Genomic DNA, 27,329 nt, shown 5'->3' on the forward strand with positions numbered 1-27,329 from the left:
GGGTCTTTACTAACTTAGGAATGACCTTTTCTTTGGAACAGTTGAATTTATCAAACCCAGATTGTTGTGCTTTGAGAAATAGGAGTTTCATTTCGGGGAACATCTGTGGCAGCCATGTGTGTTTTGACATCTTCAACAGTTAAGGTTTTGATTCAAGTTTCTTATTAGTATGTATTAAGTATATCTATCTTGTGTGTTTAACTTTTGTCAGTGATTGGGTTACACTGGACTATTGGTACATCAGCTGATTCATGGCTTTTGGTACATCAACACTTTCATTTGAAATATTCTATAACTTTGGACTTGTGATAGAACATTTTGGATCATTTGGGATTTAATTCACAATATTGAAAGTTCTTTTATAAATTTTCACTTTGTAACATAGAGAATGAAATTATTTGTTGAATTTTACAAAAGTTGTTGGTTTTGCTTTTCTGTTACTCAGTTTAAGACCATAGAGTTATAATATATATATTTCCTAAACACACTGATGGATTTTGTTAAGTACGAATCACTGACTAGAACAATTCAATCTGCCACATACTGACTTGCCCTTTTCTCTTTGACATCAGTGTTTTGATACACATATATGTACAGATAAAATTTAAACCTAGGAAAATTGGGAAATTGTGAATTTTACTTTGTATGTCATGAAAATTGCATAAATACTTAATGCTTGTATGCACACAGCTATCAGTGTTGACAACTATCAAAAATAAACAACTTTACAATATTCATGCTATTAATTTCAAATTTATTAACATTCAGAATAACAAACATTGGATATGTATGGATACTTTAATATCACTATCAGATAGCATATTTTCGTTTTTTTCCGCATGGGCTGAACTGAGCAGAAACAATGAAAATTTACACAAAAATTTATTTTCACAGAGTAAAAAAAGATGCACAAAATCAAGCTGAAACCAGGTAAAATAGTAATAAAAATAAATCAGAATATTAAATGTCATGGATGCTATACAACGAAGCCAACATAATGTTATATATTATGCATCAATAAGATTATTAAAGTCTGCCAACAACATGCACATATTTTATTTCTAAAATTAAAAATTGCAAAAATTGTATGTGCATTGCATTATAAATGGAATTTCTGAAGAAATCAAAATTAGCAAGTATCAAATTGTGCATACTTTGATTAGCAGACAAGGAATTGATCACAAATTTTACAGATTTCAGTATTAGATATTTTGCATTGTAGTTACAGATGACATATTATTTAATACCAAAAGAATGTATACAATTTGAAGATTTAAAAACTTGGTTAAGGTACCATTTTACCAAGCATGCTTTCTCTGTACATAAATTCAATAGAAGTAAATGTTTACTAATGAATAAAAGGCATTAATGGTGAAAACTAATTAGTAATATTGCACTTTATGTGATAACTTTAAAAAAAGTATAAAGTATTCCTGCTTCACACAACATCTAAAATCTATGATTCTAGAAATTCATTGGCAGAATAGTACTTCATTGTACTTCCACAGTAAATATATAAAGAACAGGGTTTATGATTGATGACAATGTCACTGAGGTTTAAAAAAGGCCACAAATGTTTAAAATCTAAATCTATATTCCTTCACAGATGTATCAAAATATTCTATGACTGTTACATGTAGCCTTTATGAAAAGTTGTATTAAAATACAAAAATACTATATATATATAGACACACACACCCCTCTGTCAATTTATCACTTTTCTACAAACGAAAGTGCCAGAATTTTACTGGCAATTCTCAAAAAGAAGGAAAACAATACTGTCATTTTCTAATCCTCTATTACCATACTCTCCAATGAGGCTGAAACTATCTTTTCCTTGAGGTTTCCGGGTTAGCAAGTGTGCATAACTATGCTGTAGCCTCACTTACAATTAAAATGGAAATGAGTAGCATTCTCTTTAACAAATCTGCAGCATCAGGTTCCAACAACTTGTTCAAACCTGCTGTAAATAACGGTCAGAATAATGCTGTCATTCCCATTAGAGCTTCTGACAATGACCTGCCAGAAACAGTTCACATGCTATCAGCTGGGCCTCAGATAGACACTGTCCTATTTATTCAGCTGGTTGAATCATATGATATGGAAAATTTGACAACTGCCCAACAGCTGTAAATCACATGTATGGATCTGCTGCCTCCATGCATCGATGAACTCGTGTTGTCAATGGTGATATGAGTGAAAATGAGTAACTGTTGTTAACACTTGTTTCATTAACAAATGAATACCTGTGCAGATATCAGCTGTTAACAAAATGTTTTGGGATTTTATTAATTTATCTAAAAATTGACAGGTATATAACAAAAATATTGTTATTATAGTAACTTAATCTTGATTCCTAGTTCACGTATTCTTGTCAGCATCATAAAATTGAGTTCATGACTCAGCACTTTGCATCTTGTAATATTCTGGATTTTCTTATTCTGACAACTCAACCTGATGTAACAATCAAGATCACATTACTGTGTTTATATATATATATATACTTGCAAATTCCTTACATACACTCAAGAAACATTGATAAAAATGACTGGAAGACCCAAAGATAGTGGATATCTATGACCTCTTCCCCTGCCATGAGATTTGATGGAAAGAAAAAAAATTGAATATATTTTTCACAAAATTACATACAAGAAACTAATGATACATGTTATTACAATTATAAACCCAGTATTACCATAACTATTGAATCGGTATATAAACTCTGCATCAAAATTTATTTAGGTGATCATGCCCTTAACAATCAGTATAACAGAATCAGTTATTCTCCAAGTCTATTACAAAGCAAAGAAATTTACAAATTGTTTTTAGGAAGCTTTGGTTTATATATATATATATATATATATATATATATATATATATATATATATATATATATATATATAATGAGTTACACAAGTTTTAAATATCCCAGTTGTAGTAATCTGAAATTTATTAGTTAGAATTTAAATAAACATAAAACTAAGTTTAAAGAATACATTAGTGACATTTCAATCCAAGCATGGCTTGGAAAGTGAAAATGTGGTCTTTGGTGAAAAACTTTGAGGCTATTTCTCACATTCGTGTACAAAAACTGACTCAGTGTAAACTCTTGTTCCAGTCTCCATACATTAATTGATCATTTCAATATTTGCCCATTTATTTATTACATACATGTATTTTGGTTCAGGATTGTGAAATTGGCCTTATCTGTAATTAGCCTTTCCCATGTACATGACACAATAGATTGAGCTGTTACAGAAATGAAATAACATGGGTTTGCTTGTAGGTTATAAATTAATGTAAAAGGTGTGTAATTTGGGTTTAGGTCAAAGTTCAAGTTATTGTGGTAAAGTCTCTCATTTTTGTTTGGTGGATGAACACAGTGTTGTATGATAGCTGGGAACCAGTTTGTGTGGCAAGTAAAAATTATTGTTACTTGTCCAAAATGTTATTATAGACTAGGTACGAAAAATCCATTTTTGACAAAGTTAATAAAAATTTTGATTTTGGGCAAGTAGAAAAAGTTTGGATTTTTTTAGCCTTGCTTGAGACTAGACTAATTTTAAATCCAAATGTATTAAGTTTACTGCAATATTGGTCAGAGTTCTTTTAAACCCTTTTCACTGAAATAGTATATCAAACATAATGGGCAACACAGTATGTATCTGTATACGTGTGTGCTCACAATAAGGAATATTATACAAGACATTTTTCAAGGGAACTAAATTCATTTTCAAAAATTACTTTATGCATCTATTGGCTTGTATTTGCAATGTTAATGTAATCGTCTATAATGAATGAACCCAGAAGCATTATGCAAGGTTTACTGAAACTTTGAGAATGGTTTTTTTGTTGTTATTGTTGTTGTTCTAGGGTTTAACGCCATTTTTCAGCACAAGATAGGCTATACATGGCGTCCAGTATAACTGGTGGAGGAAGAACCCTGGAAAGCCCAGGGAAGAACCACTGACCCACGAGAAGCTACTGGCAGGCTTTCCCACGTACCCACACTAGCCGAGCCTTGGACTCGAACCCACGCAGACAGGTGAGATGGCAGTGATCTGGAATGGTGAGCGCTTTAGACCACTCGGGGCCCCGAGAATGGTTTGTTTACTTCATGATATAAAAAATTAATTTTATGACAGAATTAAAAATCAATAGGTTTGTAAAAAAAAATTAGCTTTACCCACAAGAAGAGAACTGTATTGTTCCATGTATTCATCATATTTTGTGAAAATGAAGAGTATGTGATAAAAACACCAGCCATAAATGACATTTAAAAAGAATTGTTCTTGTTGGGCAAGTAGCGACCATTGGGTGATTTGTTGAAGAAATTCAGATCCTTCTCATCTGATGATCAGCTTCTGAACTCTTCTTATTTTCATTTTCTCAAGGTAAAGAAATATATCTATAAAATATATAAAAATGGATTTCTGAACTCAGTGTTTCCAACAAGAACTTTTCAATGAATTGAGAATACTGATTAGTAGGTTTTGCCTTTGCCATCTATTTTACTTAGTGTAATGTAAAATTTTTACTCTGCATGCTTGCTTCAAAAGTCACTAAACAATAAAAGTACTAACCTAGTTTAGTCCACAGTCATGAAATACCTTGTTGGTATGCAAATAAAGAATAATTGGTACCTTACACAACAATACAATAATTGTTGTATGGATAGTGATGCATTAATAGTAAAATTTATTTGCAGGAGTTTCATTCTGAAGCTTAACAAGAGTCCCTTGTAGGGTTTGATGTTTTACTGAGCAAAAAGAATTTCCAAGACTTTAAGATATGACCATTTCTTACTTTTAACTGTTGAGTGTGTTGAGACCGTCTCGATATTCATCAGTGATAGCATGAATTTCACAAATGAGCTACTGTGGTACACACAATGGATGTCAACTTGCCACCATTATCATTTAGGACAACATAGACATTAAAAGTGTTTTGTTGAAAACCCCATGTCATAATGATATCCAGTAAAGTGGATTAGTTTCAGATATTCACTGTGGTAGCCATATCAGATATATAACTGGCACCATTTTCATTTAGGGCCAACTAAGTATTATAAGGTTGTTGGTGAAAAACCCATGTTGATATAGCCATCCTTTCAGGAGAAGTAGCAATGACGAGATTTTCAAGATGGCTGTTGGTGACCATATTGGATGTCAGATTGGTGCCATTTTCAGGATCAACTAGACATCATAAGAAATCATTTAGTGGAAGCTTCATGTTGATATAGCTATTTCAGGAGAAGTGGTAATATTTCCAAGATGGTTACTGTGTGATGCCGTATTGGATGTCAGGTCAGCACTATTTTCATTTATGACTAACTGGACATCAGAAGATGTCTTCTGGTGAAAGCCCCCACATATATGACTTTCTGTTCAGGTAGAGTTGTGATAAAAAAAATTCTTTGGATTGTTGCCATGGTGTCCATATTGGATGTCAGATTGGAACCATTTTCATTTGGGACCAACTAGACATCATAAGAAGTCTTTTAGTGAAACAACTATGTCGGTATGACCATCCATGTGGCAGGAGTAGTGATAAAATTTTCAAGCTGGCTACCATGGTGGCCATATTAGATCTTACTGTTTTCATCCAAGACCAACTTGACATCTTAAGAAGTCCTTTAGTGAAAACCCCATGTTGATATGACAATTCAGGTGGAATAGCAGTAACAGGAATTTCAAGGTGGCTACCATTGTGGCTATACTGGATGTCAGATCAGCATGACTTTCATTTAGTATGAACTCAAACTGATAAAGAGTCTTTTAGTGAAAACTCCATGTTGATTTGACCATACATTCAGAAGGTTATGATAACAAGATTTTCAAGATGGCTGCCATGGCAGCTATATTGACGTACAAGCAGCATCTTTTTCATTTAGGACCAACTTGGCCAAGGGATGAATGGGTGTGTAATGGTTCATGGTAATCCTCCAACATGTGCTTATGGATGGAAATAGATGGCAGACAACAGAATATCCCATAATCTCTTATGGTCTATGACCAGTTGAGATAAAAATGAATTATAAATCCATTTTGAATTAGAGCCAATACCACTGGCTGCCATGGAAAATCACATGCTTTTTATCAATATAGGGACTGCTCACCCTGAGTCTTCCTTCTGGGTAGTGATCCAAGGGCCAGAGACAACAGTTGTTACCATATCGTTTAGTGTCCTCCTCCTTCACATGCATAACAAAGTTTTTAGGGAATAAAATAGAAATGCAATTTTAACTTTTGTGTATTTAATCTCTGGCCACCTCTCAGGGACCCAGGGTATGGGGCAAAAATTATGCACATGTTGCAGATAATCACAATATGGTAAACCAAATGCACCAACTTTGGTGAAATTTTATCCAGCAGTTTAGGTATAAGGTTACAGACAGACAAGTATCACAGTATCACCTCACCTGAAGCGTGGATATAAACACTGAAACCAGTTACTGGGTAAATTTTAAAACAACTTACTAGGTACAAGTGGAATACAATTATTTTATAAAAAGATTAATTTTAAGCTTACTAAAAATGCTCCAAGACAATGATAGTTGTTAAATATGATTCAAACAAACTGATGCACCAACACCTTCATATAAAATGATCTACATGCAAGACTCTGATACCTAAATTGATTTTAAAAAAAAGTATCTGATAGAGGACTTTGCTTTATAAGTTGGGGTCATTTAATATAACATAAAATGGCAATTAATATCCATGCTATGCAAGAAATTGATGACCTTAAAATAAAGATGAAAATGTGAATTGCAAGAACATTTCTGAATGAAAAATGCTATGATAAATGTTTCAAAATGAAAATATAAACTAAAAGTTTCCTGGAAAAAATGATTTAAAAAAATAAACATGAGCAATTAAAACATTGAGAATATAATGGAACGATAAAGAAAACAGACACATAAATGCTACAATGATGAATGTTTCACAATGAGTATCTTTTCAGAAGAAATCCCAGGCAGTGCTGTATAAATTCCTAAAGCTAATAATTCACACAACAGGTTTTGGTATACTTTTAAAATGCTATCAAACTGAATAGTTAACCCAATGATGAAAAAAGCATGGATGGCTAAAGGTCATTGTTGGGCTAGTCAACATTTGCTATCAAGAGCAATATTTCTGTAGGAACAAAAAATCTTGACAGTTTTCCATTCATCATTCATGCCAGGTTGGTAGATTGATTTTGGAATTGTTGCCACTCGTTAGCTCCACATGTATTTCTTTTAAAATAGGAACATAGCTTTTCGTCAGCTTTCCTTTCTTATAATTTGAATTGAAAAAACACTTTCTGTTCATATCCAGTAATGGGAAAACATACACAATGAGTCAGACCTCAGATAGTTATTCATTATATTGAATATTAACTTATACTTCCTTTACATTATGTGGGTTAAAGTATATAAAAATTAAAACATGCAGATTGAAGTCACACCATCCTCCCTGCATTCAGTATATGCTGCATCTAAACAAAAATTTAAAAGACATAAAGCATGAAACATTGTATGGAATGCACTAATCTACAGCCTAACTAGTATAACATGGCACAAACACAACCATCTCCTATCACAGTGTTCATAACAGAGCACCAAACTTGTCCATCAGGAGATCGTGGATCTTCTTCTTTAGTTTAGAATTGATCCCCAAAATTTTTTCCAGAGTCCCATCTTTGTCCATTTGGATCAGCTTCCCCCCTGTGATTCTTTCATCCTTAATCTTCTGGATAGCGGAGGCAGGGAGCTTGTTCTTTTCTGCCCAAAGCACCATGTAATTGACAGGGAACTTGGAAATCCCTCGCTCCCATCCCATGGCCTCATAATGCAAAAATTCTTCAGCTGCAGATATAGAATGGATAATACTTGAACAATTTCACCCTTCATTATCATTGTTTTGACCATCATCATTAATGCATCAACAATAGTGAATCTTTGCATGTAAAGGACATTTCTTAAATCATTTGTTTTGCAAAGTAGTCACGCCATAAATTGAACACGTAACTGAATCTTTATATGCAGTCTGCAAATGCTTTCGTTGTGAACGCTATTTGCATTCTCCTTGCAGTAAATCTGCATACTGTATTTGCATGCATAATATGGACCAATATTGCTTGAGTAGAAAGTTACTTGCTGTTGTGTCTATAATAAAAAAAAACATTTAAAAAATTTACAACAGTAGTCCCATTTAATATGCTGCCCTGCACCCCACAGCCTCCTCCTTTATATAGCCAGTTTTGTTTTTGCCTACAAGACTGTACAAAAGTAACCCTTATGGGAGGTCACCCCTCTGATGCAGCATATTAGTCCAAAAATATCACATTTACCCCATTACTCCTCACAAATGGCCATATTTTATCTAATACATTTTCAAAACCAATATTTAATTCATACAGTAATGTCCTCTGTCCATGTGGGTTCAAGTCTCAGACTCGGCCAATGTGGTATGTAAGAAACCTTGCCTGTAGCTTCCCATGGGTCGCTGGTTCTTCTCTGGGGTTTTTCCCCGTTTCTTCCTCCACCAGATGTACTGGCTGCCATGTATAGCCTATCAGATGCTTAAAAATGGAGTTAAACACACAAAAAGCACATACAGTAAGGTATATAATCCAACTATCTTCTCTGATGTCTGTATCCAAATGTCAGGTTTTCATTGCGGTGGCAACTTCTGGTTCAAGTACATATTACATATACCGTTATTTTTAATGTGATATTAAATTATCTACAGACACAAATGTTTACAGGAAATAGATTCAACAATGTTGTGATAGGGTTTTGGGATTCACACGGCTGTTGAGTTCTTCTCTTTGATGATTATGACTGGAGGTAATTGTCAAGACCATAGCTTGGTCAGCATAAGCTAAATATAGCTTTTATGCATTCACACACAAAGAGAAACTAACCTTGAACAAAACAGGTTGCCAGGAGAAAACCAAAACATAGTGATAGTACATACATCATTTCCTTTATAAACATTGTTATTTTGTCTACCCTAGACAAGTTTCATCTGCATAATTAAACTGCATAGAATTAACAGCACAGGAACAAGTTATAAAAATTAAACATGTCATCATTCAAATGGAAAATTCTTCAAATGTACAAGTTATTTTAACTGATCAACAGTGGTGAGAGGTCAAGAGTTCTTGCCAAAACATTTGATGTTGGAAAGACTCAGATAAACAACGTTGTATGGAGAATATTCTGCAGCAGCGGGAATGTGAAGTAAATAGAAAGAAAATGATTCTGAATGCCAGACAATATTTTTACCAAGTTTAAATGACAAGGTTTCTGAACAGTTTTGCACTGTGTGTGCCAAGAACAGCCCACCCAAATTTCATGCACAAGAACTATTAATGTATGTTCACTTGAAATAAGTCTGTTTTTAAGACAGTAAGAACCCTTTGATGATTAATATTACTTATAAATGAAGATATTAAATGTTTTTAAGTTAAATGAAGCTTTCTTACTATATACACATACTTCCCACAAATACAGCCCCCTCTGGAATGATAACCCCTCTAATAAGGCCACTTTTACAGAGCAGAAGGGGTGACCTTATAAGAGGGGGATTACTGTACTGTGTTTGCATCTATATAAAATCTCAACTTGAATATTACTTGCCATTATTGCCTTAATATTTTCCTAATGGATAACAAGGAGATAGTAAATGATATACATCTGATATGTAAAGTTATTTTATGGAAATATTTTCTTTGGTTGTGGTGACCTTGACATCAGAATCAATAGCTGTCTTGTTTCAGTGCAAGCCATCAATAAAGTTTAGTGAATACATGTGGGACACAACTTAAGTAGTTTTGTGGAAATCCTTTTTACATCTTTCAGTCTTTTTTGACACCAAAATGTACATGTCTTGCTTGTTTCAACTGCAAACCATCCACCAAAGTTGGTCAAAATAGGCAATAAAGAATTTGATATATTTTTGTGGAAACCTTTTTTCTTCTGAAGAGTCACTGTGACATTGACCTTTGATCCACAAATTCAACATATATCTTTGTTATCAAACAGTAAGGTATCTTGTACAATAAAGTCGGGTTATTTCCTTCTATCGATCCCGATGACCCTGATATTTTTACTTTTTAAGCCCACATTGTTAAGTCAATTTTGCCCAAATGTAGGCTGCTTATAAAGTTTGGTAGTCAGATGGTGGAGAACCTGAGCTGTTGTGTGGAAATGAAACAAGGCAAATATGGACAGATGGTGGACAGTATAACCCAATATGCTTCACTATATGGTGGACATTTTTTAAAAAGTACGGTGCAGTCTTTGAGCCAGTAAGTTTAAGGATTGGTTTTCAAAGGGAGATGACCATTTAGTAAAGCATGATTATATAGATGAAATAAATTGGGTAAATAAGAAATGTCTGGATATAAGAGGGGGCATTTTAGTTGAAGTGACCATTTTGGGAGCAATTTAAAATGAAGCATGCAGGGACAGTCCATTTTACTAGTGTGAACTAGATTTGTGTATTGAAGACTTACATGCCCATTTTACTTTGTGAACTAGATTTGTGTACTGAAGACTTACATGCATCATTTTACCTTTGTGAACTAGATTTGTGCATTGAAGACTTACATGCCCATTTTACTTGTGTGAACTAGATTTGTGTATTGAAGACTTAATGCATCATTTTACTTGTGTGAACTAGATTTGTGTATTTAAGACTCACATGCCCATTTTACTTGTGTGGACTAGATTTGTGTATTGAAGACTTACATGCATCATCATACTCAAAACTTGTTTGCCAACCACAACCTTCAGTTTGGCATTTGAAGATTTCAGTGCCATAGGTTTCCCCATTTTGCCGTACTCCAGCCCTTTCGTCTACTGATCTGATGTTTTGGTGACCACATTTAATGCAAGCAGCAAAACCGCTGTTCCAAAATGCAATCCTATTGTCTTCAGTTTGATCACCTGTGGCATATTGCTCATTCATCGAATACATATTAGGGTCTGTAATAAGATAAATAATGCATATAAAAAAGTGTGTTCATTCACTTATTTATCATTAAAATGTCACTACAGGTGTTTGCACTAGTCCAGGGGCATAGCTGCCAAATAGCAGGAGTATGCAAAGCATAGAGGCCATCAAATTATTTTTTTACATTATAGGTTAGGCAGGGCCCATTGGTAAAATTTGCATAGGGGTCCAAATATCCTAGCTATGCCACTGCACTAGCCATTTGATAATTAATCATAACAGTATTCAGGAATAGAAAAGTCCATTGCCCTGGAGCCTGGGACACCTAACAAGTCTTTTGAAGGGACTGATGCTCTTATATCTGAAACGAATTTCCAGGAGTCTAAGATATGACCAGTTATTCTATTTAATTACAAAGTGTTGGAATCATTTCTTTTTTTTGAGTGACATTACCTTCAAAATTAAACTATGTGGTAGCCATATTCGATGTAAGATCAGCACAATTTTCATTAAGACAAACTTGACAACATCAGAAAACGTTTGGTGAAAACCTCCATGTGGACTGGATACATGTATTGTCAATTCAGAAGAATTAGTAGAAAATTTTCAATATATTCATTGTGGCAGCCATATTGGATGTTCCTAGGGCACCATTTTCAATTATGACCAACTAGATATCATAATAAGTCTTTTGGTGAAAACCCAATGTCTTTATGAGTATCATTTCTGGAGAAGTGATAACAAGATTTTCAAGATGGCCACCATTGTGGCCATAATGGATGTCAGATTGGCATTGAAGTTCATTGAAGCCATATTACAGAAACCATCTGCTGGGGACTAGAAATATTTTACCAATGCATTGATGTGTGGCTGAATTATCAGATTACAAAAGTTAACATGTTAATGCAAACAGAGACAAGGATGTACATCCACCAATGAACATTAGACATATTTTTTCAATTTTCTTTTGTGATGCAAAAAAGTACCCTGGGTCCAAGTTTGAGGGACAATGGACAAAAGATATGGGGAAACCAGTGAAACAGTGTACAACACTGAGTAGGTGTCGAGTTTCAAGGTTATTTTTTAGCACAAATGTTTCAAAAGAAACATTAACTTCTAAATGAACATCTTTTTTTATTGTTTGTTGAAAAACAAATTTTGGACTTGTAATATGGACTGGGAAAAGCAATCAGGATGAGTTGTGACATTTTCATATAAAACTGGTTTCAAGCATTATATAAAACAAACCATATCAAAACTGTTCCCCCCTTTAATCTTTCAATGCAATGCATATAATATAGTCTATCTCAGGAACATATAGCTATGATGAAAGCTCTATTACATGACATTACAGGATTTCTTTTAAGAAAATGTATCTTCCTTTGTGGCCAGATGTGTTTATTATATGCAGACCACTCTGGTTGCCTAAGTGGTTAGAGCATTCATCTTGGATGCAGGAGGATGCATGTTCGAAATTCGGCCGAGTCATACCAATTACTTTAAAATGGTAATAGCAGCTGCTTCGCTAAGTGCCCAGCATTAAGAAGTCAGGGGTCAGACTAGCAGGTGAACAAGATTCGCTTTACATTTGGGAACAGTTTTGCAGTATTTGTCAGGTGGATTGAAAAAATGTACTGTACCAAATAAAGTTCTGTCTGCATCAACTGAAAATAAAGTACCAAAATTACTAAATTGATTATGCTTCTGGATCACTTGCATCTATTTATATGCATGGATATGTGTACTCTGTACCATTATTCAAAATTGTATTTTTTGTAAACAGTTTCAGGATTGACGATTCCTTAGTCAGAAATTATCTTTCATCTCTTGCAATGCACATTGGCAAATGTCTTTTTGTGGGCAAGTCTTTAAATATTAAACAGCATCATGTATAACTTATAAAGAGCATTGTGTACTGACTAGCTTTTTAATGTACTATAGCTGAGCCAAGAGGTAAAGTTCTGCATGATGTAGTTTTTCATGTCCACTATTACATAATTATATTGCTGTGACTTTGTAAACTGAGCAATAAAACTTGAGCTGTCCTCTATGAGGAACAACATGCACAATCCATGATGATCATTATATCCAGTATATGATGAAAACAGTATGAAAGCAGAGGTCTCGCCAGGATTTGAAAGCAAGGAGACCAGGACTGCTTTTCTGAGTCCCACCAGCAAAAGTTGCAGACCCCTACCAGAAGCATATTGGGCATACCTGAAGTGGCTAAATTTCCTGATGAGAAGAATCATTTGTTGCTACTGAGTTTAATTTTCTAACTTCTTTACACCACTGACATATAGCTCTTGTTTGTCCATTAGAGTGAGACTGAATCATGTCAGACAAATGAAATGTCTTATTCCAAGCACTGAACTAGGCATCACACACTTTCTTACATCTGGCTAGTGTTCCATGCCAGCTATCAGTTCTAGCAACTTTAGCACTCTTCTGAAATTTATTACAATCAGTTTGCCATATAGCCGCAAAATACTTATCCAGATTTGCAAACAGCATTATGTCTAACTATCTAACTCTCAGCTTGTCCTGATTATGAGGCCAGGTGCACTAATTATTCAGCTACACTTGGAAACAAACACAGTAATGAAAACTAAAGTTGTTCCTTTTGATGCACTCTTATACACAAGTACATCACTGGGTCATTCTGCCTCTGAATTTAGTCAATGTAAATATCAGCACAGCTAAAATGATCAACACATTTTCCCATTCAGCAGGCTGTTGAAGCAGGACTGGCAAGCCTTTGAATTTGCCGTCCAGCTATTGCTTGTGTATGGAGGAGACTCCTGCATTAAGTGATTTTCCACGTCTCAGATTTAAAAAAAATGTGCATCCAAATACACATGATTAAGCATCTCCGAGACCTCTGGAAAGATCAAGTTTTGTCATGGGAACATGGATTTTCTGTAATCCATGATGCGCATACTGTATATGTTTTCATGGTATTTCCAACAGTAGACTTCTCATGATACCTAGTTGGTCATAAATAAAATAAAAATGTTGTTATGGCTGGCATGATGACTGTCTTAAAATCTTGTTTTCACTAATAACTCCAGAACTGATGATCACTGTGACATGGGGTTTAGTGAAAAGACTTTTAATGATGTCCACTTTGTCCGAATTAAAAATGGTGCCAAGCTGAAATCCATAATGTATGCCACAGCAGCTAATTTAAAAATATTGCTATTGCTAAAGGATATCAGACATGGTTTCAGTACTTGACAGTTAAAAGTTAGAAATGGTTTTATCATGATTCCATGGAAATTCTTTTTGCCTAGTAGTGTATCAGTCCCAGTGATGGACTCTTGTTCAAATTGTGGCCTATTTCTGAACGTTTTGGACATAAATAAGATGTAAATTCCCTAGTCCTGCAACGCAAGACATATCACATGAAATTTTTGATTTGGTTGCACCATAACATAACATGTAATACGGCTAACATTGTAGTAATAGGTGACCCACCACCCGATTATGCATATCAGGTTCAACGTCTTACATTTTGGGACTATCCAGATTTCTAAAATGAGGCGGGAGAAGTCAGAGGAAACTAGGAATAATGAAACTACTTATTTCATATTATTATTATTATTATTGATAGTTTTATCTTTTGTAACAATGCATTCATGCGACTCTGCAAGTTAGACATTTGGAGTTCATTTCGCAAGTTTTGCAATTTCCAGCATAAGTGGGTCACACTCTTTTCGTGGATAAAAGACATGAAACCGAGAAATCTGATTGGTCAAGATAAAAGCATGCCTTATAAACAGATGCATATCAAACAGGGGGTCTTTCTTTTTAATTAAAGTGCAAGGGAATTATTTGGCATACCTTCAGCAGTTGTGCTAGGACTCTGGATCATGGTATCGCGGGTGGAGTACATCACAGAGGCTCTCTTGCTCCGCCCCGATACACATGCTTTGAAAATACTCATTCTGAGCGTTTCGACTAGAGTTTATCAATGATTTGCGAGCGTATCGGGGAAAGGAAAGTAGCAGCCACAGTTCTATGTCCTGGCCCACCTGGCTGGGGAATGTTGGCTTATCTCACTGACCTTCACCGGTATACCGGAAGTGCAACACTTGGCATACATTCATAAATGCCGCTCTTAGTTATACTGGTTGTTTCTCGTACTCTAAAAGTAGTTACCGTGCAATTTTCCATCCAGTTTTTGCCGTGACTAAAAATAAATATCAAAAGCATGAATGAAAGCGTTTTCAAACCTGACTGACAACATGAAATCACCTTATCGGTAAAAAACATTTATATTACCGATAAGGTGATTTCATGTTATCCGAGATTTCGTCGTACTTTATTGATAAAACGTCGGACTCTTGTGGTATAACACTACCTTATCATCCAGTGAACAATCATTCCCGTCATGGCCCAACTATATATTACTCGAACGCAATACACATCGACATTAATTATGTTGATGATGGTGAATGTAATAATTATAATAAAGATAGAATCAGAAACTACCTTCAAAATCATCATATCGTTATATAAAAATAGCATCAGTGTGATTCATTGTGGAGTATACATTATTAAAGCAAGTGGTAATCCAAGAAACCGGTACCTGGACGTTTCGCCCCATGGACGTTTCGGCCCAAGACATTTCGCCCCACTTCAATGGACATTTCGCCCCACTTCAATGGACATTTCGCCCCACATGGTACATGGACGTTTCGCCCCATGGACGTTTCGGCCCATGGACGTTTCGCCCCACATTAAATAAAGTATGAACCCTCACTCGAGTACAGCCTGTCTCAGTATAATGGTAATGCGAGAAACGACACACATCATCAATCATACAAAACAATATATATTACACTTGGGAAATACATAAATACCTCGACAAAATTTTGAATTTTTTTGTTCAGAAATCTTTTATAAAGCAAACAAATCTCATACCTTTGGGGAAAACATACACATATAAAACAACTTTATTTTTTTATAAGTAGGGGTGTATCTGTCTGGTGTCATAAAGAAAACAAATGTTCTGGCGTTCACTATTGCTCCCAGCAAGTGTTAATATGACTTAATTACATCCAGGTAACTTCTTTGATCTTCATATTTAAATAATCTACTAAATGTGGTATCAATGTAATTAAGCTGCAGCCAGAGTTTTGAGTAAGTCGTGTAAGCTTTTATGAAAAGGAAATTACTATTTAGCACATATGGTATGGAGTTCACTAATAACAAAAAATAAACAACGTTTGATCTTAGTATGTCAAGTGCATTGTCCGACAGATCGTTTGGTATAGAAGCTCGTGCACTTGTTTGCATGGAAATTTATCAGTGGCTCTATAAATTGCAGTCTTTCCTTTTCTTGGTGCTAGTTGTTTTAATATCACGTAAATCAATAGATCGAACAATGTCTTCGTGCATTTACTGCAGAAAACCAGTTACCCGTCGTCAGCAAGCCATAGATTGCGATAGTTGCGGCCTATGGCAACACAGAGCATGTGGAAATACTGGTAAGTTTATTTATTTATTTCTACATCATATTACGATCATTACGTAATTGAACGGGCATAAACAAAATAAATACATTTTTTTTATAATAATTGTATGTATCTAGTGACCCTTTCTCGCATGTTATTGTTCTTGTTTCAGTATATACAATGTCTTTCAAAATAAATGTTATCATAAGACGTAGATAGAATTAACTAAATGATACTAAGAAATAGTTTCTATTTACAGGTTTATCAAGCTACAAGTATGGTCTCCTTAGACGTAAAAAGATATCTTTTCAGTTTGTGTGTGACCTGTGCAGTTCTAAACCTGAGGTAAGATTTCATTACAAACAAAGTATTTTAAGAATAAAGACATGTTACAGTAGCTGGTTCCCATTCGCATTCGATGTACTTAAGCTACGGTTAAATACAAATTGCGAACAAAACGTGGATCGCTGCCTACATTCTCCCTATCACAAATGCTGGAAGATTAGTAAAAATAATTTTTCTTGTATCAAATATTTCGTTGTTTTTCTTGGGCTACACTACGTTCCATTCTAGTAAGCGTTCTTATGTCTACTATTATAATTTTTAAATATTAATGCTGTTTACAGGCAGATGGCTACGATGTCGAAATGGACTTAAGCAGCATACCAAATACATCTGACAGATTTGAAATGTATGCCGGTACAGCACGGGGGCAGATGGAGAGCACGAGAAATTCGACGTCGATTTCTATCAATAAAGAGGATATTTCGACAAGGTGAATGTTATTTTATTTATTAGAATCGTACGGGTGCTTGCATACGTCTTTATGTTTAAATACCATATTCAGTATAGTTAAACTTGGTTTTCTCTATATTTGCTTGTGTGTTTTCAACATTTTCTGACAAGTTCAGACAAATTTCTAATTTTGGATAGCCAGTTCAAAACTATTTTCGAAATGCTGAAAATCACTTATAACCCAACAATATTTTGGGAAATTCAATATCTTGAGAAGTCAAAATCTAAATTATTTACGATAATGTATAAATCTGTTCATCCCAATTCCTTTTTTTTTTAATTAAAAAATAATTGTATTTTCGTTTCCAATTCTAGCGGGTCTATCAGGAACACGACAGTATGTACAAACTTCTGCGAAAGGTTTTCGCGCTCCCCCTATTACCAGCAGAAGACAAACCACTGTCATTTGCAGAATTACAACGAAGAGTTGATCCAGAGGCAGTGAATGTGCACTCATTCCTACGATATGTGGAAGACACCTGGATTCACAATGACATATGGACTGTTGACTCCTGGTCAGTTTATGGCAGAAGCATCTGAACCAATAATGATATGGAAGGGTGGCATAATCGTATGAACAGGAGAGCAAGAAAGGGAAATTTGCCTTTCTATCTCCTCATAACTTTACTTTATAAGGAAGCCAGAGAAGTTGGATATGTAGTTCGTCTGTTGCAAGAGGGGAAGATAAGACGACATCAAAAGAAACAGACAACAAAAGTTCAGGGCCGCCTTATCAAGTTATGGGAGAAGTATGGAAACCACCAAATCAGCACGAACACCTTGCTTAAATGCTGTGCCAGATTGTATGGTCCGACATAGCAACAGTAAAGCTGGACGGAGTAATGCTTTCCAAAACTGGACATATTTTATATACACGTGCCTTGTGCGTTGTCCATATGTTGAAAACATTATACTTCAGTAGAGATAATATGTATATTTGTATTTCAGTTTCGTATAGCAGTAGCTGATGTTTTACTTGCATGCATTAAAAAAGAAATCATTGATAGTTACTGTTTCGAAGTATACTTTTGCACATCATAATTTGACACCTATACCTTGTCATGAGATGTAATTTTGATTAGTGATGTGTTTTGATTTAAAAATGCAAATACATGCTTGATATTTCAAAAATATAAATCTCTGAAACCATTTTTATATCTCTTTATTGTTAATTACAATTAACATTCCTCGCCCCTCCTCCTGTCTTTTCATTGCTCGCGATATGTCGGGCTATTCTGTTCACAGCTTTGAAAAGATGTAATGTATAACGATCGGGATATAGAAATGAAATACATTGATTTGTACTGGTTCTGTCAGCGGTTCAGTCGAGTAATTAGGACCCGATTTATAGCTAGTTTTACAAAATTAAAAGTAACAATGCCAATAAATGGCAGGAGATAAAAAGTCAATTAACCCGAGCTTGAAAAAAATGATTAAAGTTCAACATTTAAAAAAAAAAGTTATTTTGCTGGCGACCACAAGTCTTTAATCATCGTAGCTTTTGTTTCGCGAAAGGAATATATCTAACTACATATGTACGATCGTGATATTGACTGTTAGAATTATAAAGCCCCCTTTTAAGTTGTGTCTAATGTACGCTCGCTGATTGGGTAAACGAACAGCATGATAAGTGGCGATATGCCAATTTCCTACAAACGGTAAAAGTGGTTTTCATCAGTATGTGTAACAGCGAAAATAAAAGTACTGTAAACGATAGATTAATTTTCTGATCAGTCTTATTACATAAATGAAGAAAGAAAAAAAGGAAAATATTGTCTGATATAACGGCACGCTGAATGTAATTGAAATGGATGAGAGTGATGGGATTATGGGGCATGAAATTAAATCATAACGACAGGCCCCTAAAGTAAAATGAAGATAATGGTGTAGTGCTTATGAATTTCTATAAATGTCCGATATTTCCAATGATGTGGGGCGAAACGTCCATGGGCCGAAACGTCCATGGGGCGAAACGTCCATGTACCATGTGGGGCGAAATGTCCATTGAAGTGGGGCGAAATGTCCATTGAAGTGGGGCGAAACGTCCTGGGCCGAAACGTCCATGGGGCGAAACGTCCATAATCCCAAGCAACCTTAAAATCCATTTGGATACACGCATACCTTTTCGAGGAGTTTATGTCCTGCTCCTGCTCATAATTATGAAATGGGAAAGTAACATGTACTACAGAGTACATGTACATTTGTGGAGCACATCCGAAATGTTTTAAGTTGTGAGACTTTTTCCCATTTTAAGTGAAAATTTGAAGTTGACATATTTACAAAATGAATTTGAGTGAAAACAGTGAAAACTTGGTTAATTCTCAAAGATGATTTGTCTTGAGTGACCTTTTTTGTGAATATGGAAAGAATATTTCCATGATATACTTAAAATGACATTGTGGAGTTCTGTTTCATGGTGTGATGAAAAAATAGAGCCCACTGCAGTCAGTGACAAACCTGCAGATGGATTTTGTGTCAGTTATTACATTTGTCACACGTGTCAAGATACACTGTACTTGTATTTGTCAAATTTAATTGCAAGCAAAAGTAATTGCTTCTAGATATGTTTACATAAAAATCAGTAAGACCTTGCCTTCCAACAATTTTCAAATGAGAAAACTAGTTTTCTGTTAGTTTGACTTCATTGCATAAACAGTATTCTCTTCACACTAAAACATGACCAATATAATTGTTCTACATCATGACAATTATTATTTTACCTTCATAATTAAAACAGCTTGATAACATTGATTTCTTTGAAAAATGAATGCTTTAATTAGTTGGATAAAAGATTCTGAAAACAGTATTATTTAAAAAAGTCTTTTAAACCATTAAACCATAAACATTACTTTTTGGTTGCTATGGCAATCAAAGTAAATATATAATTATTTATCATTTTTATTATAATTAGTATTGCTTTTATTATCAATGAACTATAAGTGAATAGAATTATATTTTAAATGGAGACAATTTGTGAATAATAATGCTGCATAAATATTGCATCATCCAAATAATTATTGCAACATACTGAAATGTAAAGAATGTTTGAAAGTAAAGTTTTAATTTTCTAGCATAGGCCTTAAAGTAATGAGGATATGTGATATGTTGAAAAAAACTATCTGTCCATGTACACCTTCAGAATAACTTTATTGGATGGAAATGTTTACATTATGTTCAAATTTTTGTCACAAAATACTTTTCCACCCTTTTTCTCTATTTGGTTGCTATGGTAACCATGAACACACATCATTTTCACTGACATTTTTAGTGTTATCAATCTGCATGGATATATGCATCACTTTGTACAGTTTCACAGGAATCTGATTATAAATACTAGTTTTGTAGTTGTGATATGGATTTGGCCCAAAAAGTCTATGTTGTTTTGAAACAATTCAGCATACATAGACAAGGCAGTAAGAAACAAATCAGTACTGGTTTCAGGGTCATGCAAAAACAACACAGGACTACAAGGGTTAAAATGACATTGTGGAATTCTATTTCTTTTGGAAACCAAGCATGTGGGCATATGGTGTGGACCCATTATGACTTGTCAGGTAAAACTTATAATTAAATATATTGATATAGTATCATTTGACTGTGCTAAACTTAATCTTTTCTTTATTTTCTGCCATTTGTAACATTTTACCAAACTTTTGATCCTTTCAGTGTCTTAAGACAATTTAAAGTCGTTTTACTAGACTTTGATGCTGCAGCATGTGAGCCAAGTGTTTATGAAGGATATTGGTCAAAATTAAATTAGAAGTTTGTCTTGTGTTTTATTTATTCCTATTTTGATTATTTAGCTAAACAGTAAACTCCTTGTGATATACAATTGCTGAAGTTAAACACTATTTAAGTGCTTCAGTTTTTAAAAGCATATTTCTTAGGTAAAGTAAAAAATTTAATATTATTAACTGTTTCATTGTAAAACTAGTAAACAGAATAAATACTAAATAGGATTTATATTGTTATTACATGCAGAAAGTTTTGCTTTGATTTAGTTGATGATCATTGGCTTGAGAAACAAACTAACCTTCTTATATAAAAAAATGGGCTAAAGAAATCTGGTTATGCATCTCTTTTATCCCAATAGTATTGTATCAGGATTTTGAATTCAGTGCAGTTCAAGTATCAGAAATACTTGATTCATACTTTTTGAAAAGTACTTGTACTCCAATTCCAGCTGAACAAAAATTACTTGTACTTGAGTACCTCGAAAACTACTTTGCCCAGTATCTGGTCTACAGTAACAGCAAACAACATTGCTAACAATAATATGATATCAAAATCATTTGTCATTACTATTATTATTGTTATGATTATTATTATTTAAACTTAGGTTACCAGTAACAGGAAATAGCACACACAGATATGCAAACTCTCCCGATTTAATCTGGAGTCTCCTGATTGTGTGTAGAAGACCCAAGTGGATGTGAAATTTGTTTTAGTTCAGAGTTGATATTATATAATCAGGACAATCGTCGTATAGACAGTAGAGTCTTCCATATGAATACAGTAGCTAGTCCAATCGTCATATAGACAGTAGAGTCTTCCATATGAATACAATAGCTAGTCCAATTGTCATATAGACAGTAGAGTCTTCCATATGAATACAATAGCTAGTCCAATCGTCGTATAGACAGTAGAGTCTTCCATATGAATACAATAGCTAGTCCAATCCTTGTGTAGACAGTAGAGTCTTCCATATGAATACAATAGCTAGTCCAATCCTCGTATAGACAGTAGAGTCTTCCATATGAATACAATAGCTAGTCCAATCCTTGTATAGACAGTAGAGTCTTCCATATGAATACAATAGCTAGTCAGCCAATTCAGACTTGCCAGTCCTGCTTCATCGACTTGCTGAGTAGGAAAATGTGTTGATTGATCATTTTAGTTTAGATATTTACAATGACAGAATTCAGTGGCTCAAAGACTTCTATATGCGCATATTGTCATTACAAGAGTACATCAGAAGAACATGATGCTATAGCTGGGTGACAAGTTCAGAGACTTTGACTAGCTGCTGTGTGGGACAAACAAGATCCATATGTCAGTTGTGTAAAGAATGTGGGAAATTAAACTTCATGGCAACAACTGATTCTTCAAATCTGTAAAGTTCCACATTTTCTGGGAGGGGACTGCAACACTTTTGCTTGTGGGACTCTAGTGTTTACCAAAAGAGACATCCTGGACAGCTAGTTTTAAAATCCTAGTGAGACCTCTGGTAAACATATAGCAAAAAGCAAAAAGGTGACCAATATGCATTTTTATTGTTTGCAATTCCGACATTGGAAGATTTCATGGAGGAAAAAATGATATTGAAAAGCATGCAAAGAATTCCACTTGTATAACAAATGATAAAATGGCAGGGTCAGTGCCAAAACTCTCACTTTACAAACCCAGTCTTCCACTTTAAATGACCAACAGTCCCACTTTCATTACCATAAAAGTTGGCAAATGGCAGAAAGCTTAAATTTTCTTTACCAGTCATAATATCAATTGTATTTTTGTTTTCAGATATGTACGGATATCCGATTACTAGCCAGCTTCAAAGAACTTGAAGAACCATTCGAAAAAGAACAGATAGGTATATATTCATATTCGTAAAACAATACAGTCCTATAAGAACGAAAAAATTACAATTATAATATTGTCATTAAAAACTCTATTAATATTATATTGACATATTGCATATTGACTCTGGGGTTGAAAGGTCAGAGGTTAAAGTCAGGATACCAAAACGGTATATAGGGTTTAACAGCACATTAACACAGTTTTGGTTACACAGTGCCAAGTAAGTTTAGGTTACCAAAGGAACCACACAAAACGAAGATAAATCCAAAAAATATAAAATCCTTCATATAAAAGTTTATTGTACAGACTGCACACTTCTACAGTGACCAAGGTTATCTAGCTTGAAACATCATGGGATTTATCTTATGTCAGAATAGTGGCCTCCATTAACTTCCTCATGGCAGGTGGCATTAGGGTGGGTGAATGGGTGGGGGAAAGGTGGGCTAATCCCAAGAAGGAAAATAGTTTCCACAGAATAGCTCTAGTCCTATGCACAAACCATGACCAAATTGTGTGGATGGTTTGCATTTGAAACAAGAAAGGTTCCTGTTGACTTTGGAATCATTAGGTCAAAGTCATGGTCAGTGGATGGTTTGCATTTGAAACAAGAAAGGTTCCTGTTGACTTTGGAATCATTAAGTCAAAGTCATGGTCAGTGGATGGTTTTGAAAAATGTTTTTTTTCTTCTTCAGAACTTTCATGTCTTGACTGTGTATCATTATCTGAGTTGTGTACAGCTTGCACTTTTGACTTTAGTATATAAACTTTGTTAGCACAATTTAGCAGAAAACGAGGTCAACAAATGAACTTTGGTATGTGTATACATAATTATATTTTTATGCCATTATAGCAATTTTTAAAATTTGTATAGTTTTGAATTTTCTTTACCTTTTGAGTCTTTTGGTGTTTCAGTGTCTGCAGTGGGAGCATATGTGTTGTACAAACACAAGTCTTGTTTTTAGTTCTACTGGTCATAGATATGAAGAGTTTATGGAATGGACTCTATTCTGTTGTCCAGAAACTGTCATCCATCTATTAAGTTTGTTATCACTTCTCCTCCAAACGTACTTAGAGGATTGCCATAAAACTTTACACATAGATTCATCCCAAGATCTAACTGGTCCTAAATGAAACTGGCGATTCCCAGACATCCAGAGTGGCTGCCACAGCAGCTATCTTGAAAATCTCGATATTGGTACTTCTTCTTAATTAATGGTCAGACATGGGGTTTTCGCCAAAGAAACAACTTCTTATGATGTCTAGTTGGTCCAGAATGAAAATGGTGCAGATATGACATCCAGTATGGCCATTGCGGCAGCCATTATGTATATTTGTTCTTGCTTCTCCTCCTGAACAGAAAATCGTATAATGGAGTTTTCACCAGAAGACTTGTGATGTCTGGTTGCCCCATAAGGAAAATAGTTCTGTTTGAAGACTCAGTGTAGATGCCACAGTGGCGATCTGGAAAATCTTGTTATCACTACTCCATCTGAATGGATGTCTACTTGGTCCTGAATGAAAATGGTGCTTATCTGGAATCAAAAATGGCCAGCACAACAGCAATCTTGAAAATCGTGTTATTGATACTCTTGAAAGGAACGTCATTGCATGTGTATTCACTGAAAGACTTTTTATGTTCTCTATTTGGTCCTAAGTGAAAATGATGCTGATCTGACATTTAATACAGCCATCACAGCAGCCATTTTAAAATCTCTTTCTGAATAGAAAGTCGTATCAGCATGGTGTTTTCACTTGACAATTTCTTATGGTGTCTAGTTAGTCTTAAATAAAAACTGTGCTGATTTAATAGACAATCATAAAACCATATTTTTATTACATGCCAACCATTACGCTTTTGGCGTAATCATTATGCTTTTTTCACTAAATTACGCCTTACGTGTAACTGTATTCGTATTACGCGTTTTCGGTATATCCCCCTCCAAAAATATTAATAATTTGTTTTCTCATTTTTATTAACATCCCATTAATCCCACAGACCGTATTCTAGAAAAGACGGCTTCTACATAACTACGACATAAAAGTACGCTTGTCTGAAGACTTGCATGCACTTTCCCCACAGTATTATGTTCTATTTATAGCAGTTGCCCTACTTCAAGAAACATTTGGATTTCTACTTTCAACTTTCAACCTTGGTTTTTATTTATAGCAGCTGTATGGCTTAGTTAGGAGAGAACAGACTGGTTTTCTAACCTTTAATCTTTGCTTGCGGATTCTTTATTCTAATTCAGAACAGAACTAGTCTGTAGGTATTTGGAGCTAAAAGTCAAGTCAGATTTATTTTAGTTGATGCGTGTTAGAGCAAAAATATTTTTCAAATAATTTCACAGATGTATTAGGAAAAAACGAAAAACCAAATCAGAGATGAATACATGAATTACCTAATACAGCATTCCATTCTAGGGATCTTCATGCCCCTTGCAGGCTGCGTGGAAAGGATTTTAATATTGGTCATGGTGGTAAAACAAGAAACCTTGAATTAGCTCGTTTACTAATTCCAGTACTGAGGTAACTTCTTTTTATACAGCAGAACTAAATTGTGGACACGAATTTTATAAATGCAGATGCGTTATCTACCAAGTTCTTAATAAAACATGGACAACCTCTAGTGGTAGAAGACTACATTGGTCCATTGTTCAAACAGATGTATCTTGATTCCAAAATTGCGGAATAATATGCATGTGCAAGAACAAAATCATCTAATATTGTTAGGTGTTTAGCAGAAAATACTTCTCTTAAAATTGCAGAAGCCTTGAAAATTGGCCATTTAGTATTGCAACAGACAGGAGTAGTGATTGTGACAAAAAGTTGTACCCATTCTGTAAGAGACTTTGACAACGAAACATGCAAAGTCGGAGTGCTCTTCTTTCATTACCAGATTTAACAGTAGATTCCACTGGAGAAAACATTTTATTTATTTGCTTGATAATACTTTGAATAAACTTAAGTTGGCATAATTGCATGGGGTTTTAAGCTGATACAGCATCAGTGATGACTGGAATTCATAAAGGAGTTGCATTCTATATTTTGAAAAATGTCTCCATCATTGTACATATCAGGTTGTCTCTGTCATATAATGCACCATGTTGCAGGAAAAGCTGCTGATAAATTAGAAGAACTCATGAAGTATCAAGTTGGCACTCTACCCGACAATGTACTTCATACAGACAGAGTTGATTTTTTTCATCTTATTTCCCAGCTAAAAGACACAATAACTGTAAGATATAAATGTCCTTGTCTTTGTCAGGTTATGAAAAGAATATTGGTTCTTTACCATTCTAATGCTCCCTGTGAGAGATTGTTCAGTATTGTTCACAAAATTAAACTGAATTCAGATCCAGGCTCTCTAACCCAGCACGTAGTGCTTTACTGGTGTGCAAAACATTCACAATCTCGGCTGGTACAAAGTGTTTTGAAATGTAATATGAGAGTCGGTTGCTTTTTAAGCTCAAAGTGTTATATACAAAAACTTGAAGCAGTAATTTAAAATTCCAGAGGGATAAATAAACCATTTTGTACATATGCTCATTGAATTTTCTGCTCGGATTACTCTTTTTGTCCACTTCAATTACACTTTTTCCTTGCCAGGGGTTGGCATGTATGTATTTTTGCTTCAGAATTAGGTCACCATTTCAGTTCAGAAATAAACTATGATCCAGTAACAGACAGTTATTTGCAGTAACTTGTCTTTTTTATGCTATCATGTCACTGAGTGAATTTTATTTTTGGCCTGTTTAAAATTATCAGGTTCCAGTGCAATGCCGTACAAGAGAAACCCAATGAGAAGTGAGCGGTGTTGTGCACTGGCCAGACATCTGATGTGCCTTATACAGGATCCATTAATGACTGCTTCTGTACAGTGGATGGAGAGGACATTGGATGATAGTGCTAACAGGTGGAAATATTACTGTAATATATAGACAATCAGCATGTACACATACTTTTTAAATTAGTGATGGTCATAGGCACCAGATGTTGTAGTATGCACTTATCAGTTGTGCAGTGTATTATAACTGAGACATTTGTTATGTTTCAATATTTGCACTTATCGGGCAGATATGGGTTCACATTTCTCAAGACAGATAAGGAAAACACAAAATCGCATTAAGGTAAGCTGAGTGGTCTAAAGCGCTCTCTGTTACGGATCACTGCCATCTCATCTCTGTCTGTGTAGGTTTGAGTCTCGGATTTGGCCAATGTGGGTATGTGAGAAAGCTTGCCAGTAGCTTCTCAAGGGTCGGTGGTTCTTTCCGGGGATTTCCCGGGTTCTTCCTCCACCATTAATACTGGTCGCCATGTATAGCCTATCGTGTGCTGAAAAATGGCGTTAAACCCTACAACAACAACAACAACAACAGCATTAAGGTAAAAGCAGATTGTGGACAAAGTAGATATATAATTGCCACAAAAATACTACGAGTCCAGTGTGTGCTTTTTTTTCCCCTGTATGCTTTTTCCTTGTGTAGTTATTTGGTATGGTGACTTACATTAAGAAGTAGATCAAATGTGATTTACATAATTTTTCAGCAAA

At 34.7% G+C, this 27,329-nt stretch overlaps 3 protein-coding genes across 4 annotated transcripts in view; 2 read left to right on the top strand and 1 right to left on the bottom strand.

Annotated features, from left to right (window-relative positions):
- The window catches only part of LOC149802331 (adenylosuccinate lyase-like), a 118,001-nt gene that overhangs the window by 77,867 nt on the left and 12,805 nt on the right, over window positions 1-27,329 (top strand). For both annotated transcript variants that reach the window (XM_089951542.1, XM_089951543.1), the window contains 2 exons: window positions 22,724-22,793; window positions 26,546-26,693. In XM_089951542.1, the coding sequence (XP_089807668.1) occupies window positions 22,724-22,793; window positions 26,546-26,693 (218 nt within the window). The remainder of the gene's footprint in view (window positions 1-22,723; window positions 22,794-26,545; window positions 26,694-27,329) is intronic.
- LOC149802332 (uncharacterized) lies at window positions 738-15,021 on the bottom strand. The gene is made up of 3 exons (XM_089951545.1): window positions 14,793-15,021; window positions 10,745-10,981; window positions 738-7,852 (listed from the first exon to the last, which is right to left on the bottom strand). The coding sequence occupies exons 1-3, from the start codon at window positions 14,893-14,895 to the stop codon at window positions 7,593-7,595; spliced, it is 600 nt and encodes a 199-aa protein (XP_089807671.1). The 5' UTR covers window positions 14,896-15,021; the 3' UTR covers window positions 738-7,592.
- On the top strand, window positions 15,223-20,742 carry LOC149802333 (uncharacterized). Its single transcript, XM_089951544.1, has 4 exons — window positions 15,223-16,441; window positions 16,668-16,753; window positions 17,035-17,183; window positions 17,519-20,742. Exons 1-4 carry the CDS (start codon window positions 16,192-16,194, stop codon window positions 17,646-17,648), a joined length of 615 nt encoding a protein of 204 aa, XP_089807670.1. The 5' UTR covers window positions 15,223-16,191; the 3' UTR covers window positions 17,649-20,742.

This window comes from Sinohyriopsis cumingii, chromosome 3 (assembly GCF_028554795.1).
Source record: "Sinohyriopsis cumingii isolate HCF-2022 chromosome 3, ASM2855479v2, whole genome shotgun sequence".
In the NCBI taxonomy this organism is placed as follows: domain Eukaryota; kingdom Metazoa; phylum Mollusca; class Bivalvia; order Unionida; family Unionidae; genus Sinohyriopsis; species Sinohyriopsis cumingii.

Bases quoted from the DNA above. Each gene is read 5' to 3' on its own strand.
- LOC149802332 (XM_089951545.1), bottom strand. From the start codon at position 14,895: ATGAGTATTTTCAAAGCATGTGTATCGGGGCGGAGCAAGAGAGCCTCT. The intron at 10,982-14,792 runs GTATGCCAAATA...ATCTTATTACAG, and splicing joins TCCTAGCACAACTGCTGAAG to ACCCTAATATGTATTCGATG. The intron at 7,853-10,744 runs GTAAGTCTTCAA...CTATATCTGCAG, and splicing joins TTTTGAGTATGATGATGCAT to CTGAAGAATTTTTGCATTAT.
- LOC149802333 (XM_089951544.1), top strand. From the start codon at position 16,192: ATGTCAAGTGCATTGTCCGACAGATCGTTTGGTATAGAAGCTCGTGCA. The intron at 16,442-16,667 runs GTAAGTTTATTT...TTCTATTTACAG, and splicing joins CAGAGCATGTGGAAATACTG to GTTTATCAAGCTACAAGTAT. The intron at 17,184-17,518 runs GTGAATGTTATT...TTCCAATTCTAG, and splicing joins AAAGAGGATATTTCGACAAG to CGGGTCTATCAGGAACACGA.